Source organism: Pipra filicauda, unplaced genomic scaffold (genome assembly GCF_003945595.2).
Source record: "Pipra filicauda isolate LSUMZ 115617 unplaced genomic scaffold, ASM394559v2 scaffold131_size2509542_pilon, whole genome shotgun sequence".
Classification (NCBI taxonomy): Eukaryota; Metazoa; Chordata; class Aves; order Passeriformes; family Pipridae; genus Pipra; species Pipra filicauda.
The window spans coordinates 1,106,184-1,123,789 of record NW_024103785.1 but is presented as its reverse complement, the minus strand read 5'-3'; the positions used below and the strand labels follow the sequence as shown (position 1 = coordinate 1,123,789).

General features: G+C 43.3%; 1 protein-coding gene across 3 annotated transcripts in view; it reads left to right on the top strand.

The window, feature by feature from the left end:
- The first annotated feature begins 3,856 nt into the window (after positions 1-3,856).
- Positions 3,857-17,606, top strand: part of CADM2 (cell adhesion molecule 2) — a 609,199-nt gene continuing 595,449 nt past the window's right edge. For 2 of the 3 annotated variants that reach the window (XM_039378206.1, XM_039378204.1), the window contains exon 1: positions 3,857-4,432. In XM_039378206.1, coding sequence (XP_039234140.1) covers positions 4,372-4,432 — 61 coding nt within the window. In that variant the 5' untranslated portion in view covers positions 3,857-4,371. The remainder of the gene's footprint in view (positions 4,433-17,606) is intronic. The other variant, XM_039378205.1, reaches the window with a different exon arrangement.

Genomic DNA, 17,606 nt, shown 5'->3' with positions numbered 1-17,606 from the left:
TTAAGGACTGCTGCAAAAAGTGGCTGTTACCCAACCAAATAATTCCTCAAGGCTGGGTGGCAGCTGCAGTGGGGTTTTCTCACAGGATTTTTTTTATCGAGCCACCTAAACAAGTCTCACTTTTCAAATTACTATTTTAAATGTGCTTGTGAGTGTTTAGCAGTTTTGCAGCTCAGGATGGAATCTGTCTGTAACTTCTGTCACTGCCAGCTTGCCTTCTCCATACCTTACTTCCTCTGGGGCTTCTTTGTTGTTGTTGGAACTCTGCAACCATATTTTGACTACTTCTTCACTACCCTCTAGATTACACAAAATTTACTTTAAAGTATGTATTATAGCACAGAGCAAGTGTTTCTAGAGTTATGTTTCTCAGCTTGTAATATTGGAAGGTTCTCTCTCCCTTAAATGATCTCTACATCTTCCACCATTTGCTGAATTCAACAAAGCCACAATATTTTGCCGAGCAAATAAGCTTTCCTTGGGCATCATTTACTCTCCCTAATCATAGAAGACTGATGCTATCACAGAGCATAATTAAAAACATGTTTATCCCTCCAGATTTTGCTTGTCTTTCAAGGCAAACTCTAGGGGTAGATTGGCCCAATGCAATACAGATGGTTCCTTCTAGAGGAGGTGGAGTTTAGCTTTTCAGAGAGAATCCCAAAGTCTTGTTTATCAGCAGTAAAAAAGTGTGCAAAAAAAATTAACCAATCACGTAGTGGACCCAGATATGAAGTGATTTGTACTATACACCAATACCTGTGAAATCTATGCCATCTAAAAAAGGATGAAGAGGAAATAATTGGGAGGGAACGACTAAGAGCTGGTTGCTCTGCTAGAGGAAGAGTTTGTCTGTTCATTTTTGAGTGAACAAGAAAAAAATTGTCAGGTAGGAAAACGTAATGTAGGATCTATGCTGAAAGTGTATGGGAAGCTGGGCAACTTTTATTTATTGATTCAGTGAGAGGAAATACTTGAGGACCCTTTCTAAATCATGCTTGGGAATTAAAATCTTTTGCTTTGCTTGGCAACAGGAATATTTGTGCATATCACCTTGATAAATAACAGGATAATGCAGAAGAACATTTTTCTGGTTCTGATAAGATGTTTACCCTCTGCATCTGATTTTCATTGTTCTCTTGTGTTAATATTTTACTCTTTGCTTTGTTCTGAAGTGTGTTTCCTGAAGAGTCCCTGTTGCCTTTTTGGAAGTAACGATGCTTCTGGCCATGCTGTGTGTGAGCTCCAGCTCCACAGACTAATTACAAAGTTCTGCTTATGTTTGGTGTCAGCTGCCACTGGATGTCACAAGATGTGATACTATGCCTACCTAAACTGTCAAATTAGCACGGCTAAGTTAATCAGAAGAAGTGTGACATCACGTCTGGCACGATTCTAATGGTTTTAATCATAAATTTTTCAGTTATATGGTTAGTCAGATAAATCACAGGGTTTTGTTGTGAATTCTTTCTCTTTTTTGAAAAATGGACAGAAAGGTCACTTCAGCACATACAGTTAAAAGACCTCTTGATACTCCTCTGCACTGCAGTGCTTGGTGGGGCTTTATTGAACCCCAAGTGTAGTTTTCTAATGTTTAGTAAATATTTCTGCTCTGTGATGCAGAGGAATAATGCTAACCTCCCCTCCCCACTCCGCTCCCTGCGAACCAGTTTCCCATCAACATGTTGCCAACTCATTTTGGAAACACTTGAGCCAGAAAATAAGGGTGAGTACCAGTGTTTTTGGTTATGCTTCTGACATGGGGTGTGGTGTAATGTCCATATTACTGGATTCTGGGAAGAAAATGTGAGCTGGTGTCTCTAAACATGCAGATCAGCTTTTCCAAGTGTACTACTGTGCCAAAGACTTGGAACCCCCCATGATGTACAGACAGGCATTTCATTCCTACACTTGCCAGGGGACCTCTTTTTATACCTTTTAATCACTAAGGTGGGAAGACACTTGTATCTTTCTTATAATGTTTCCTGGAACAAGGTTACAATCAAAAGCATGTCTTGTCAGAAGTACAGAGCTGTCAGTTGTCATAATTAATGCAAAAGCACTTTGGGATGGATTATAGTCCTGCCTTAGTGAAGGATTTAAGTTGCTTATTTTGTAGGAATTGCTTTTTAATTTCCTCTCCCAACCAGAAAAAAAAAAAAAAAAAAAAAAAAAAAAGCATTTGTTGACATTTTTAGTGCTGCCTTAAAAATGATGACTTGATCCTTTTTTTAAGACTTCTACAATATTTTAATAATCATTCCCCAATCATTACTGCCGTACCTGCACTTTACTCTGAGTACAGTTGTAAAACCTTTGCTTATTATTATTTTTTCAGTATCAATAATAAAAAAAAGGAGGTAAGACAAGTGTCATCCAATCTACTCATCCATTAGAGACAGACTTCAAATCTTCCCTTCCTAGGGGACGTTCTAGTGCAACATCTTTGACTGTGTTCATGTAACCTACCAAAGGCATGGAGATGTATGTGAGGTTCCTTTGATACAAAAGCATACAAATGACAGAACATTAAAATGTAATTCTTTAATTCGATTCTATATTTTATGTGAGCTTCTTTTGGAGACAGGAGGAACTCAATATAAAACCTGATGCAGTCTCAGCTGTTGCCAGGTATAATCACCACTTGCTAATGGACAAAGTGGAAGATATGAAAACAGAATGCATAACTTCCCAGATCCCACCCTAGCACAAGCTCTTTGAGGCAAAGTTGACAACTGATTGCACTTCCTTGATGACCTGAGACCATGGACCCTTTGGAGAAATGAGCTTTTAAAGAGCTTCCCTCTACTGCAGGAAAGACTGTTTCATCACTTAGATAAGCAAAGCTCTTTGGATTCAAAGACTGGCGGGAACACAGAGAGCTACTGTGGGAAACACACAGTAAAAACCTCAACAGAAAAGGAACGGAACCAGAACTGGAGAAACACCTGATCACTACAGGCATTTGGGTGCACGGGAATCCTGCCTTCTCCCAGATAAGGCAGCACAATTCCTCCACAGGACGTTCACGGGCAGATCCTTTAAAGCTGAACACCAATCACACGAACATGGAGTGCCTGCCTGCCCTCTTGGGTTCCTCACCACATTCAGAGCCTTATCTATTAGACCACAAGCGCTTTAGGACCAGGAAATGCTCCCAACCCTCCCAGGAAACCCTCCAAACGAAGAGCTTTCTCCAAGCCGTTCACAGTCCGGGCAACACCGCGAAAAGTCCAGGACGCTCTTTATTGCCATTGTTCCGGGGCCTCACAGGCGGAGCCGCGGGAAAGGCGCCTGCACAGGAATGCCGGTGTTCCGAGGAATCCGGAGACTCATCCTTTTACCAGTTGTTTTCGGAGGGGGGCGGGAGGAGACGCAGAGGGCAGAGAAGGGGCTTCACTCCCCGCAGTGAGGGGCGCTCGGAGCCGGCACCACCCGTCCCGCACCCGCCGGGGCCGCCCCGGCTCTGCCGCCGCTTCAGGACCGGCCCTGGACAGCGCCCGCCGCCGGCCACGCCCCCCCGCGCCGCTCTCCCCGCCCATTGGCTGCACCGCGGCCGCGCGGCCGTCGCCCCTCGCGATTGGCCCGAGCCGGCCGCCACTCAGCGAGCCTGGCGCAGAGGAACGCCCGTTCGCTTTGTAACGCGCCGCCTCATTGGCCGAGCGGCCGATGTCGGGCGCCGGCTATTGGGCTGCCGCGCACGCCACTCACGCGCCCACCTGAGGGGCGGGGCCGCACGGGCGGGGGCGTGGCCAAAGGCGCTGTGGAGGCGTGGCCGCGGAGCGGGGAGGGTAGGGGTGTGGCGCTGGGGGCGTGACCTAGGGGGCGTGGTTTCCCAGAAAGAGGCGGGGCGTGCGCGGTGGGCGGGGCCGGGCCGGGGGAGCCCGGCGAGCCCAGAGTGCCCTTGTGTGTCGCGCCGGGAAGCGGCGGGAGCGGAGCCGAGTCCCTGCGCATCCCACCCCTCCTCTCCCCTCCTCCCGCCATCGGGACGGCACGAGACGGGACAGCACAGGAGAGGCGAGCGGAGAGACGGACGGACGCGCCGGCAGGGGCGAGGGGAGCCGGCGGGGGCACCTGGCACCGCTCCGCGGTGGGAACCTGAACCTGCCCAGCAGCGCCGGAGCCAGCGGAGAGAGCCGCTCTTTCCTCCTCCTCCTCCTCCCTCCCCAATCCACCCCCGCGACCCTGGTCCTCCTCCTCCTCCTCCTCCTCCTCCTCCTCACCCCACTGGATACAGCGAGGGAGACACTGCGGCGGAGGCGGCGGCGACGGCGGCTCCTGCGGGGGGAAGGAAGCGCCCGGAGAGCGGAGCGGCGGGAGGCTGCGGATCTGCGTGCCTGGCGCCAACCCAGCCCGAGGGGAGCCCCCAGGATGCGGCTGAAGCCCGGCGCGCTCCTGCGCTTCTACAGCCTCTGCGGGATCCTCGTACAAGGTACCGCCTCCTCCCCACCCCTGCCCCACGCGCGGGGAGGGAGGGACGCCGGGGGGGCACCGCCGCGGCCCGGGGCACCCCAAGCTCCCCCCCTGCCCACCGCCCCACTCCTGACCCGCTCCCTCCCTCGCTCCTCTCCCGGCTTCCCCCCCTCCCCGGGCTCCTCCAGCCTTCCTCCCGGGTAGCGCTATCCAGCGCTGAAGCGCCGCACGGCTGTTAACCCTTCCTGCCCTTCCAACGTCAGCCTCTTCCCGCCCTCCTTCGCCCTCCGCGCTTCTCCCTCCACCTCCACCACCACCACCCCCCGCTGCCGCCAGTCGCTCGTGGAACCCCCTCATCCCCCTCCGGCTACCCCGTCCCCTCCTCGCCCGCTCTCCCGCCGCAAAACGTGCCCCCGAAAGTGCGGGTGCAGCCGCAGCAGCGGCGTGAGCGCCGCAACAACATCCCGGGGAACGTGCGGGCTCCAGCCGTGCCTCCCTCCCCGGCGGGGGGGCGGCGGGATCGGGGGGGGGGATGGCGCCGGGAGTGCGTGTCTGTGTGCGAGGCATAAGATGTGCACGTAGGGTAATCGGATGAGCCGCGGGTTCAGCAGCCAGATCCCTTCACCATCCTGCTCCAGGCGGCTCATCCTGCGGCTAGTTTGCAGACTGGATGTATATTCCCCCTCTCCCTCCTCCTCCCCGCCGCCGCTCTCTTCCCCTTCATTCCCGTTATCCGGCCAAGTCGGATGGAGCGGCCGCCGCGCAGGGAAGCCCCCGCGAGGCGCTGCGAGGTGCCTGCGGGAGCTTCCCGAGCCCTCTCCCGCTCTGGGGGGAGCCGAGCCCGCTGCGCTGCCGCCGGGAGCTCACCCCCTCCCTCCCTCCCTCCCTCCCTCCCTCCCTGAGAGGTGTTCGGGATGACGGCGCGGCCCCCCGGCCGCTTTGGGGACCACACGGTGGGAGGTGACGGTCGGGGGGGGCGGCGGCCCCGGGGGTCGGGGAACCACCGCGCAGCAACTCCGCTGGCCGGCGGGGCATCTCCCTGCCCTTCCCTCGCTCGGCGTGCGGGGCGTTTCGGTGGGGGAGAGAGAAGCGAAGAGTCGATTAAAACTAAGTGGCCTTGTAAGAATTTTTTTTTCCCTTTTCTTTTTTTTTCCTTTTTTTTTTTTTTTTCCGCCTCCGTTGTGCCATCTCACGTCAAGTTTAATATATCTCGCGTTTCACATGGCTGCGTCATGTGTCGGGCGATCTCCGGGGGGAGCTGTGGCTGGAAGCGCGGAGCGGGGGCACAGGCAGCCGCCCGGGTTCCCCGAAACACGCGAGCCTCGTACCCCCCCCACCCCGCATCATCCAGACCCCCCCGGAGTGCCCTCCGCTCCACTTCCCGGGGAAGTTACCGGCCGAGGAGGCGAGAAGGGATGGAAGGGGAAGGGAGTGCTCTGGGCAACTGCGAAGGACGGTTCCGTCGGGCGGATTATTTGTATTCTTTCCCGATGTTTATGGGTTGCCCGGTACGTCACCGCACAAGGAGCCGCTGTGTTGGTGCTATACAGGATTATTTATTGGGGCATGTGCGGCGCGCTGCACCTGGGGGCTGGCTCCTCTGCCTTTTGCATTTCCCTGTGAATTGTCAATTCATTGCCCTGCAAAGGAGCGGGGGGGTGGGAAGCGTCTGGACTGACTTTCTGTCACCAATAAAATCGGGGCTGCTGCTGGAGGAGGAGGATTTGATCTCTCCTAAGATGCAATCAGCCGCATTCAGCGCAGCGCAGTTTTGAGAGTAAACCAGTGATTAAAAACAGTGATGTCTTTCACTGCAGTTTAGGGAGCGTGCCAGGCAGAATGTAACTCCGTGAACTGCATCAGGTAAAAAACATGTTGCAAGAAACGGGGTGTAATACGAACCTGACTGCGACTGTGTGAAAACAGCCAGATTGGGCCTGTCCTTGCAGATGGGCAAAAGCCATGCTTAACACGTTACCCAGCTTGCCCTCTGCGTGTGTGAAACATCTCCCCTCTCTTCGGTTTCTCACACAATTATTTTTTCAGCTCCTGATTAAAACTTCATCAGAAATACTTAGGCACTCTGTGTACTGCACTTCAGCAGAGAGCTGCTTCAAGGGGATATAAAGAATCTGTAACACTCTGGCAGGAGTGAGAGGAAGTAATTTCTCCTATCCTTTTCTCCTAAGGTAAAGGAGGATGGAGAAGAGGAGTAAATATTTTCTAGAAGACTGTCCTCAATAGCAACTGTATCTGACCGAATATCGAATTCTTTCAGCCCACCATACAGTGCAACTTCATAAATGTTGTTTTCTCAGTTTCTGCCATTTATTTTGACACAAATAGCAGTCAGTTACCATATTAGACACATTTCTTTTTGATAGCTTTATAGCTGCATTTAAAAGTAGTTCTTGCTGCTGGCTTGATTGACTTGCCCAAACTGTGTTGTGAAGTGGCTGAGTGGATTTGTTAGAATCCTCTAGTTTTCTGCTTGTGGACCGTGGGAGATGCAGGTTTTTCGTCAGCTTTTTACGTGAATAAGATCTTTGTTCTGAGGATTTGAAGCACTTCTGGACTGTAATTACGGATGGTTTCTGTTTGGTGAAACTGAAGCTAATTAAACACAAGGTGACAGAGAGTCAAGCTGACGTGTGTCCTGTATGGAAGTGTGCCTTTCTGGCATGGTCTGTGGAGAGACTTGCTTAAGAAATCTGTCCTGGGTATTGATGAAGCATCAGCTGAGGGAAGAGGACATAGAATAATTCTTCTCAGGTTGTGCACAGAATAGCATTAGCAGCAAGCAGTCCCTTCAGAAAGGAGGCAAACAAGAAGTAAAAGAGGCCAGTGTCAACTGCTTGCTGTGAAAGGGGAGCGATGGAGGTGGAGGAGGGACTAATAACATGTTGGGCTGAGAAGCAGTTTGTCAGCTGAGTTCGGGTACGATATTAGTCTGCTCTGCCCTCTCCAGCGTTTGCTGTGAAAATAGTAGGATCTCTGGCTGCAGTTGTTCTTAGCTTGTGCTCTGTGATGATTCTGGAGTACTTAAATGATGTCCCAAGGGGTTAAGCTGTTATTTATGTTTACAGCCAGCCTTACTTTTTTGTTGTATTCTGATTGCTTTTTTGCTTAATGAATTTACTCTTACTCAGGCAAAATTTAACAGTTGAAGGGGGGGCACGTTTTTAGAATAACTCAAGTACATCGTCTGAGCTGTTTTTATGCAACCTGACAAGCAAGCTTGTTGTTGTCAAGAGGTACCACGTGAGAAACTGTAACAATAAAAATAGTTCCGTTGGATTCATAGGGTACAGATACAGGTTAGGATTATCCTGGAATTGTAGCTGCTGTAGCCCCCTGCTGTGTGATAATGCAAATGGCATCTAATGCCTTAATGTGCTCGGCTCCAAGAAGGCACTGGCTAGTGCCGGGTGTGGGAGCAAATGATCTCCTTCCAAGATTTGCCAACAATGGGCAAACCTTCTCAACGTGGTTTCTTCGTGTACTTCAAATGCTTGCAACCTGTCTGCTAATGAAAATGATGTAGGGATTCTTTAATTTGTCTGAAACTGTGGTCGCTGATGCAACAAATCAGTGAAGACAGGTAATTGCTTTCGGGCAAGACTCTTTTTTTCATTAGCCCAGACCTGTTACGGGCAGAATTAAGAAACCCGCAAACAAACCTGGACGGATATGCAAATGACTGCTTCTGAGATCATGTAAGCTGATTTAAGATGAAGTTATCATACATTACTCAATATCTTCTGTGTCTAGATCCTGTTTTGAATTTTCCGTTGGGTTTCTGTTAGCAAAATCCAGGCAACCTAATGCTGTGTGCATAGGGGTTGTCTTGACAGCAAAGTGTTCGTGTGCTAATACAGTGTACAGCGAGTCAAACACATGCAGTTGTAATTCTGTAAGGTCTGCAAGGGTGTAGACAATTACAGAATAAAAGACAGTAGTTTTAATACAGTCTTTATTTGGAATAGCACAAGTTGAAACATAAAATATATCACTCTACTTGACGGCGTTTTTCTTTATATGACTTCCATCACTCTATCCAAGGCCTGGTAGGCTTATTAGCTGCTTAGTTCCCAGGCTAGTTCATATTTTATGAATTCTTTTACTTGATTTCGTCATGCATTTTTATTGATAGTCATCATACAGCAGTTCACTTTCAGGTTTAGAACACGACGTAACTAAACAATCCAGATTCCCATTGATGATGTCACACAACTTCCCTGAGGAGTACATGAATAGGGATGACTCACTCACATAATATTTATCATTCTTGCACTCAAAGCATTTATCAAGTTTCAATCATCAAATTAACAGTAAACAGTTTTGCAGTTTCTCATCAAAAAGTAACTCCATGGAAATGCTGATCAAGAGAAGAACCTCTGTTGAAACAAATTCATTTTTCTTGTCCAGTTTCTTGATGGTTTTGTTTTTCTTTTTTTTTTTTTCAATATTATTTCAGAAATGTAAAGCAGTGAATCTCCCTCTGCTTTTAAATTTACTTGTCAGTTGCAATTCCATTATAATGTACTATAAATGTCTTGAAGTTATAGTTTATTATTATAGAAACCTTAGTTCTCATAATTAGCTTTCTCATCACTCTGGCCTGATCCTACTATTGACAAAATGTGTTGAATGTGATTACTCTTACTCTTTCCACCAAAGAATTAATCTTTTAATATTGCTATGTGAAGTCAAGATTGGATTTTGAAGTGATTTTTTTCTCTTGGGCATCACAAATGGTGATTAAGTAACTGATAACAGCTGTTATGTATGGAATGGACATGGACATCTGGTAGTTGCCAAGAGAACAGCAGTATAACCAGAGTGTGGTTGACTGTGTTAGAACAATGATTAGAACAATTATTCCCTCTCCATTTAATATTTAAAAAGTAGAAATAGAAGGTGTCGTTGTCCTCTTAATGCCTTCTCCAAGAGAAAGAAGGATTACTTCAATTTGTTTTAATCGAATTAACCAGCAGGCAGAAACTCTTAAAAGTTAGACCCTCTCAAAACAATGCAGGGTCTTCTGCAGAGAGGATGTGTATTTTAAAAAGCATGTCAGTGGCATTCTAAAACAAATGTAGAATGGTAAAACTATTAGACACAGTTTAGTATGTGAGTCCTCTGGGATTGCATCGATATTAAGTATGATCTTAATGAGCATATCCCTTCTTCCCAAGGAGTTTTTGAGGTGTGTTTGAAAGGAAGAAAGGCAAATATCACATCCAGTGGCGAGGAATACATTGTAAAATCATGATTACTCTCAGGAATTTTCCCTTGAACAATTATCTTTCTACATAATGAAAATATTTCAGAAAGAATTGAGTATTTTCAAAAAGAAATGTGGGTGTCTTTGCGAGGGTTCTTAATGTCGTGGGGGTTTTCTGCCTTTTGTCTCTGAACCTATTTCAGGATCTTTTCCCTTCCTTTTATAAGTGAAAATTAAAGACAAAGTCCAAATTTTTACAGTTTCTTTTATGCTAATGCACTCTAAGCTGAGGATGGGTGCTTTATAGTATCAATACATAAGACTCTACCGTAAGGGCATCTTAAAGGGGAGAGGAAGAAGCAGAGGACATTTATTTCAGTGACAAAACATTGGAGGCTGTGTAGAGCATCTTCCAGGGCTCTCTTCTAGTACTGGTGTTTTGTGTGTAGGACATTTTAAGGCCCAGAGGATTCATTGAAGAATGTAGGTGCTCAGTTTTGTTTTCCAGAGATTGGAAGACTCCTTCCTGTCTCTTCCTCTCACAATGTCTGCATACCTGTCATCCCATCTCCTTTCCCTAACGTCTGTAAATGTGAAAAATAAAATCATACTTGCATCCTTTGCCATCCTTTTCATTTGCAGCGTAGAGATCTTGGGATCTTTATGAGCCTTGTTTACAGGACTGTTTCTGCTGTCTTGACAAGTTTGGGATTTTTGAGGGAAAGACTATTTCTTCCTAACCATGAACTGAGTTGTATTTACTGCTTTATAGTTTAATCCAATGGCTCCTGGAGAGTGTGAATGCTTTTATAGCTTTCACATTTTAAGTAGCAGCAAATCACTTTTAATATAGTTTTACATTACTATAAATTCATACATATAACTTTTTTTCCTATTTTGTAGTACTGAGTTTAGTTTTCTCCTTTTTTCTTACGTAACTGATAAAGAATATTAAGTGTCCACAGGCAGCTACTCTTCAATTTCAGAAAAATAATTAGTGTATGATCTATGTTTCTCAATTTGAACACCTAAAGCTCCTCCGGAGCTGAAAGCTCCTCTGTGTAAGTTTTGTTTACATGGAGATACATTACTGAACTCTGCAGCTTATTCTTTGTTCTGTGAATGGAGTTGGCAAGGTTTAGGTTTTTTGTAAAATAGTGTGTATCATCATATATGTAGTATGGTGGTTGTTCAAATAGCTGGATGTTTGACATTCCCTCTGTTGTCATCTTTGTGCAAACAGTTTGTTGACTACCTGTCATTTTCTTTGTTGGATGGGAAGGATAGCGCAAGAGAGAGACTGTTTTCTTATGCTAGAGATAAAAATACCCTGGTTGTATTTTAAACTTCTCATACACCACAGTATTCATCAAACAGTGGTTCTAATCATGGTAATTCAATTACTGAACCTTAGGTTAAGTAAACCAGAGCGTGACGCAAAAATAATTTGTGACCAGATATGAAAGCGCAGTTACGCCTTCCTGGGTATCATCAATAAATGATCCCCTGCATTATTGCTGCTGCTTCTGGCAGCAGCTGAATAGGCAGCACAGCTGTACAGGCCTCTCTAACTCTTAAAACTGTGGGTTTTTTTCAAAGTTCAGCAATGGAAATTCAACAACTGCAACTGACTGACAGCTCTGAAGAGAGTGAGGCCAAATTACTTCACAGCAGCAGTTGTAGTAGGCACAGGCACTTTAGTATTTTCTGTCTGTTCCGATATTTATCCCAAACTGACCTACATCTGCTGGATTAAGAGTGTAACTTGACCTGCTTTTATTCCTGCTATGCTATAAGGCAGGAAGGCTGTTCTGGTTGGTCCTTAACGAGGGGAAAAGCTGTACTAGTTGAAGCAGAAGCAATCAAATCTCTTTTAATTAAAAGACTGTACAAAATATGCTCTAATGTCAATGTCAATCTCATATTTATCCCTTTCAAGGTCTTTTTTTTTTTTCTTTCCTGAGTGTTAATATGTTTTTTGTATGTGAGGCATAAATCTTGACATGCTACTTGATGCTTGATTGTGGTACACTGGAGAACAGTGAAGAATTCTCCATACATTTGCACAGTTTAATACAGAGAAAGTAAAACTTCATTTGATAAATGAAAACACTTGTTCATACTCCAGACCATGAATGGAAAGAAATTTTTTATGTCTTCAAACACACAGAAATGTCGAACTGCAGCCATTTGCAAATTGGAAAATAAATTCAGTAATACTAGAAGTATTACTAAACTGATTACTGATCAAGGACTAACATAACATAGTATCCCAAATCTGTGACAGGTCATAAAATGGCATAATATACTGAAATATACCGTAGTATTTCTTTTATATGAATTGTTTTGTTAACATCTAAGGTAATAGTAATGGAAATGAGAGAACTTCTTTTCTTTGGAGGAAACCTTAAACTAGCATGGCCATTTTTAAGTGTCATGTGAAATATTTTCTTCATTACAGTAAGCTTGGCATTGCAGTTTTCTCTTAACTTTACCGTTTCTTAACTTTTCCATTGCAGGTTCCTAATGGCATTATTGATGTCTCCAGGCTTGTATCATGTAGCCTTGTAATGCTATTAAAAATAGGTGAGATCTGGACTAATATGGAGCTATAAGTACCATCTTGTTCGATGATAATTGTGGTTCATGAAAAATTATATCTGTGCAGTGGAAGGGGAATCCCTTCAATTTTAAATTAAAACCAGTTGTACCAAAATTAGCAACCCCTAACACTGAGGAGCTTTTCAGAACTTAAATATAAAATTTGACAACTAATAGGATATTGCATATTAAAAGAGAGTGTGTCTCATCTTTTGATATAAAACCAAATTAGCAATGAAAAAGCTTTATAGACTGTGCTTCCTTTAGAGGCTGGACTCCTCAGTGTAGCATGTCTTAGGGAATATCTTGACTGCTGCTTATACAAACACAATCAAGATGATGTGTTTTTGAACACAGGCAGTGTATAAGTTATGTGTGGGCTAGCACCTTGACTATTTGCCCAACTTCTTCAGAACATTCCTCTTACCTTATCTGGATTTTTTAATCAAGCATTTCTCAAGTATTTGGCATCTCTCTCCCTAGTCAATGTGAAGTTTTATGGTTTACAAACTGCTGGTTGATGCTTCTTTTTGGTATGCAAAATGCGAAATGCATCCCGTTCCTAGAGCAAGTAAATCTCATTCACTCTTTAAAGAATGGGCCAAAGCTCACAGAATTTCGGTGCCTTCCCTACAAAATAAGCTTGAGTTTTTGAACTGGGTCTGAGTAAAATTGTTTTCTGCTTCCTAAGTCATCTTTGTTTTGCAGACTCTAATTCATTATTGCTTTGCTGCATTCTGAATGGTGAATTTTGGAGGCGCTGGGGAAGGCACACAATCAATAGAAATACATGGGCCATTTGTTTTTATTTATGCTAGAGAAAAGCCTCAATGGCCTATAGACTTATTTATGGGACGCTCACATATGTTTAACACACAAGATGAATGTAATTTGAAAATAGCTTGGAGGATAAGATTGGTTTAAGTGACTAGGTTTTTATATATCTTGTGCAAGCAATAGTTGGGGAGGGGAGGAGAAGAACATAATAATGTGATTGCAGAATTTCTCAAACCATCTTTGGATTTTGAGAAAAGAGTCATATCAGATTTCATACAGATTTGTCTTTTTCTGTTACAAAAGCAAGGGATGCTCCTGTTCTACAAAAGCACAGTTTTCTCCTGATCTGATGCAAAATGGAGTAACAGAAAATCTGGATAAAGAAGGTAGTTAAACATGTCCTATAAGGGATATTCGTCATTTACTGTGACATCTGTATTGCAGGATTTGGAAGTGCAGATGCATTTGTTGTGCATTAGATTTTATCTATTGCAAACTGAAATATACTGTAAATCACAATGGGAAACCAGAATCTAGTAGCCTTTATCACATAAACTAAACAAATGAAAATTTGCTGTCTAATGAGTTAATATCATAGGATTATTTTTTCTCTAAATTGGTCTTTAAAAACTGTTATGATTCAAACTTCTTCCAGAAAGTTAACATCTCGAGAAAGGAATTTCAAGATAGGTGACTGGCTGGTCACAGATAAATGCAGGGTAATCTCCCTTCAGGCCTTGTCTGCCTGGGATACCTGTCAAGAAAAACAAACTTCTCTTTTTCTTCTGTTTGCTGCTGCAAGGCTTGTGGTGGGGAAACAGCAGTAGCCCTACTCTGTGTGCATGAGGGATTTGCTTTCTTAAGATTGTGAGGATAAAGGCCTCCAATTTGTCTAGTCTGTTTACATTGATGTGTCAATTCTGCAACAAGTGAGCTATGCCATGACAACACATGGATGATACGTAGGCACGTGGATAGATGGAGGGCAGGGAATGTGGGCAATTAATTTTCTCCAGGAATAAAACTTGCCTTCCAGAGTCACCACAGAAGCCTTTGCTGTGAAAGACAAGGACATGTATGAAGGTTAGGCTGGGGCAAACCCCTGTATGACTGCAGGGTTGCAGGATGGGAGTGTGCCTTTTCTCCTTGCTCCACCTCTTCCTCTCCACAGGAAACGAAATGCAACGAGGAAAGATTTTAGGGGAAGTGCATTCTGTGGAAGCTGTGAGAGGGCATCCTTCTCCCTACTTCGAGGAGAAAATACCTGAGAGGGATGTGATGGCTGGCTTAGATTTTTTTTTCCTTTTTTTTTTAATTTTTTAAAATTATTGTTGTTTTCTTCCCACTACTTCTCTGCCTTCCTCAAATGTGCACTGAGAGAAGGCAGGAGGGGAAGCAGTGGGAGTCAGTCCCTGGCACTGGAGCCTGAGCCCTGCCAGGGGCACCAGTTTCAAATGCTTTTTAGTGAGGTAGGCATAAGGCTCTAGTCTCTTCCATCCATTAATAGCCTGATTTTTTTGAGTCAGTACAGCATGGAAGACTTCTTACAGGCATCGGGGAGAAGGGGCAAGTTTGAGAGCAGAAAAATACTTCAAAAGCTACCATATGAAAACCAGGAATCTAGATGAATTTCAGCATGTTGATACAAAATGTGCTACATGAGAGCATTTCAGCGTGGCTGCATTTCATTCTCCTCTTTCTGAGTTAAGATAAATCAACTGGCTGATTTGAACGTTTGATTCAAGTGCAGCTAAAACACTTTGTAGGTGCAGTTAACACCCCTTTTCTCTGTGATATTGCAAGACAGGCCATCTCAGTGTAAAATTCAGCACTATCCAGAATACTCACAGTATCAATGTCACTTGTGCTTTATTTCAATTAAGAGACTTACAGGAAAAATCTAGTGAAATGTATATTAGTATAAGAAATTGGAGCTGACTTATGAATGTCAAGACAGAAGATGACTTCAAAAATACTGTTCCACTGCTATTATTTCCTCTTGGTGTGAGTGAGATCCGAGGAAATCTAGCATGTCTAGAAAAACAGAATGGCTATTCTGCATGTGTGGTGATGTGCTTATCATGTTTAAACACTGGCAGCTCTGCTGGTAAAACTTGGTTAGGAGCAGGTGGTTTCTGGGGCAGGAGTAGGTAACTTCTCAGGTGCTGCTGTTGTCTCCTGGTAAACTTCTGGATTGCTCCAGTGCACATTTCTCGTTCTCTGGAAGGGGAATTCCTGACATGAAAACTTCGAGTCCAACTAGCACCTGAAATATCTACCCCTTTTCTGAAAGGCTTCTACTGTTTGCAGAATAGAAAAGTAACTGTGAAACAACTTGCTTGAGCTCTAATTAGGTTTTTTAACACGTTGCTCAGGATGTCTGCTCCGTTAATATATTTTTTGTGTCTGGAACACATATACATACTGTGAAGTATCACACTGCTGTATGGAGGAATCAGCACAGTGTTTTGGTCAAATTAGAGAAGTGGTCCCACAAGTAGTATTAGGGATGGATGAGAAATCCATCCAGTGTTTATGGTGCCTCAGAACAATATTTGTATTATTACAAGTCTCCAGCATTCATGTGCTATGCATATGTCATATCAAGTCTTTGATTTTGGTTTTGTTTTGTTGGGTTTTTTTTTCCCTTCACAGCTCACACTTGTGAAGTATCTACATCAGATGCTTTAATAACTCCTGACAAACTTGTTAGTATAGTTTCCTATGGCAGTGTGACAGATTTCGCTGCAGAATACACAGGCATATGTGAATATAGATTACAAAAATAAATCAATGGGTGATAATATTTGAAAACTTTTAAATAGAGAACTAGGTGGTGCTGTTCTTTCATCTTTGTTGCTTAGCTGAATTCTTAAGTATGGGCTGAGAACACCAGGCTACTACTTTTCAAAAATGAATTTGCCTGTCTTAAATGTTTGAAGAAGTTATTGTTCCAGATTTCTTTGGCAATGCTACTCTGAGAGCTAATAACTGCACAATATAGCACTTTATACTTTATGAAAAGGAACTTTTGCATTGAACAAATGTTTTAGTTTTATTCAGCATGGTGATGTATACTTCCTTTTATTCTCAGTTTGAATTAATTCAGAATTAATTCAAATAACTTTTTTGACTCTTTACTTGTCTGTATATTTAGGATTATTTGGCCTGGCCAGTTTAGCATGTTTAGATGTGTGAACCTTTTTAATCCTTTTCTGTTGTTAGTTTCTTGAACACTTTGGGACTAATTTAGTAACAGCACAATGAGATCATCAATAATAGCTGGAAGAAATTTGTTGTAATTGTGTAGTAGCAGTATATAAACCACAATTAATTAAGCAAGAAAACAAATTTATTAAATTTTCTTCCATTTACAGAAAGATATAAATTTTTAATCACTGTCTTGTCTCAATGCCATTAATGCTGCAGTTGGAAATAGTGATGCTAGATTATAATGAACTGCCTAGGATCTGGATAGATTTGTTTTATCAGTGTTCAGTGTTGCAGCAGAATAATAAATGTCTAATTAGAATCCAACTTCAGTATGCAGCACTTTTGTAGAGAGTGCCTCTCATTGACCACTGCTTAAACTAAAATGTTGGAAGAACAGATGGAGGATAAATAAGGGGAAAATGTACTTCTGCACTGAAAAAGTGATGAAAATGTGCTCTAGCTAGGTCAGAGTTATAAATGTGTTTGCTCTAAGTATGTAATTACTTATTCAAAAAATAAGCTGCAGCTGTTAATGGAGGAGTGTGAAAACACTTTTTCTTGGAATTTATCTCCCCTATTCCTTCTAAAGCACTGCAATATATATAGTGGAGTCTGGAGAAGAAAGTTTTAGTTGTACTTTTTGATTGTTCATTATTAACAGCAAAATGCTTTTCCTTGATTTAAATTAGAGATTTTGTGACATATACAAATAATACCCATACAATTGAAAATTAATATCTACCAAGGCTAAAAGTTATTCATTTTATGATGATTCATTTTATGTTGATTTTTTTGGTAAGATTTCAGTGTCACAGGTGTAGTTATTGTTCTTCCAGTGTTTGAAAAGCACCAAAAGGTGTTTTGATATTTTTTTTGAAAAAGGAAAGAAACCCAAACCAACTCTAATTCACAAAGAAAGAATTTTAAAAATCCTTTTTTATTCCTGAGCATTAAGTATTCTTGTCTGTGAAGCAGAAGTCACATTTTGGTATACTGCATGTGTAAATTGGCTTTGTGGAATGTTTTTGGTTTGTACCATTAGAAACTAATAAATTAATAAAAACTCAGTGCCAGAGTTAATGCAGTGCTTAGCACTTGCTTGTTCCAGAATTGTATCTCAGAGATAATGGTTCAAGTTTGCATGGGTTGGCAGAATATTAAGTTTTAAAAGGGGTGAGTTAATAGATTATGGGTTCCTACCTGTAATCGGGTACAAATGTGCAGAAGATTTCTGAATGCATGTTATTAAAAATTGAAAACTCTTAAACTAGCTACCTTAAGAAGCTTCTGCTTTCTCCCACAACCTGCAGCCTGTGGATTAGCACATACTCATGGATATTGGAAGTACTGAATTTTTGCAGTATTTGCCTCTTTT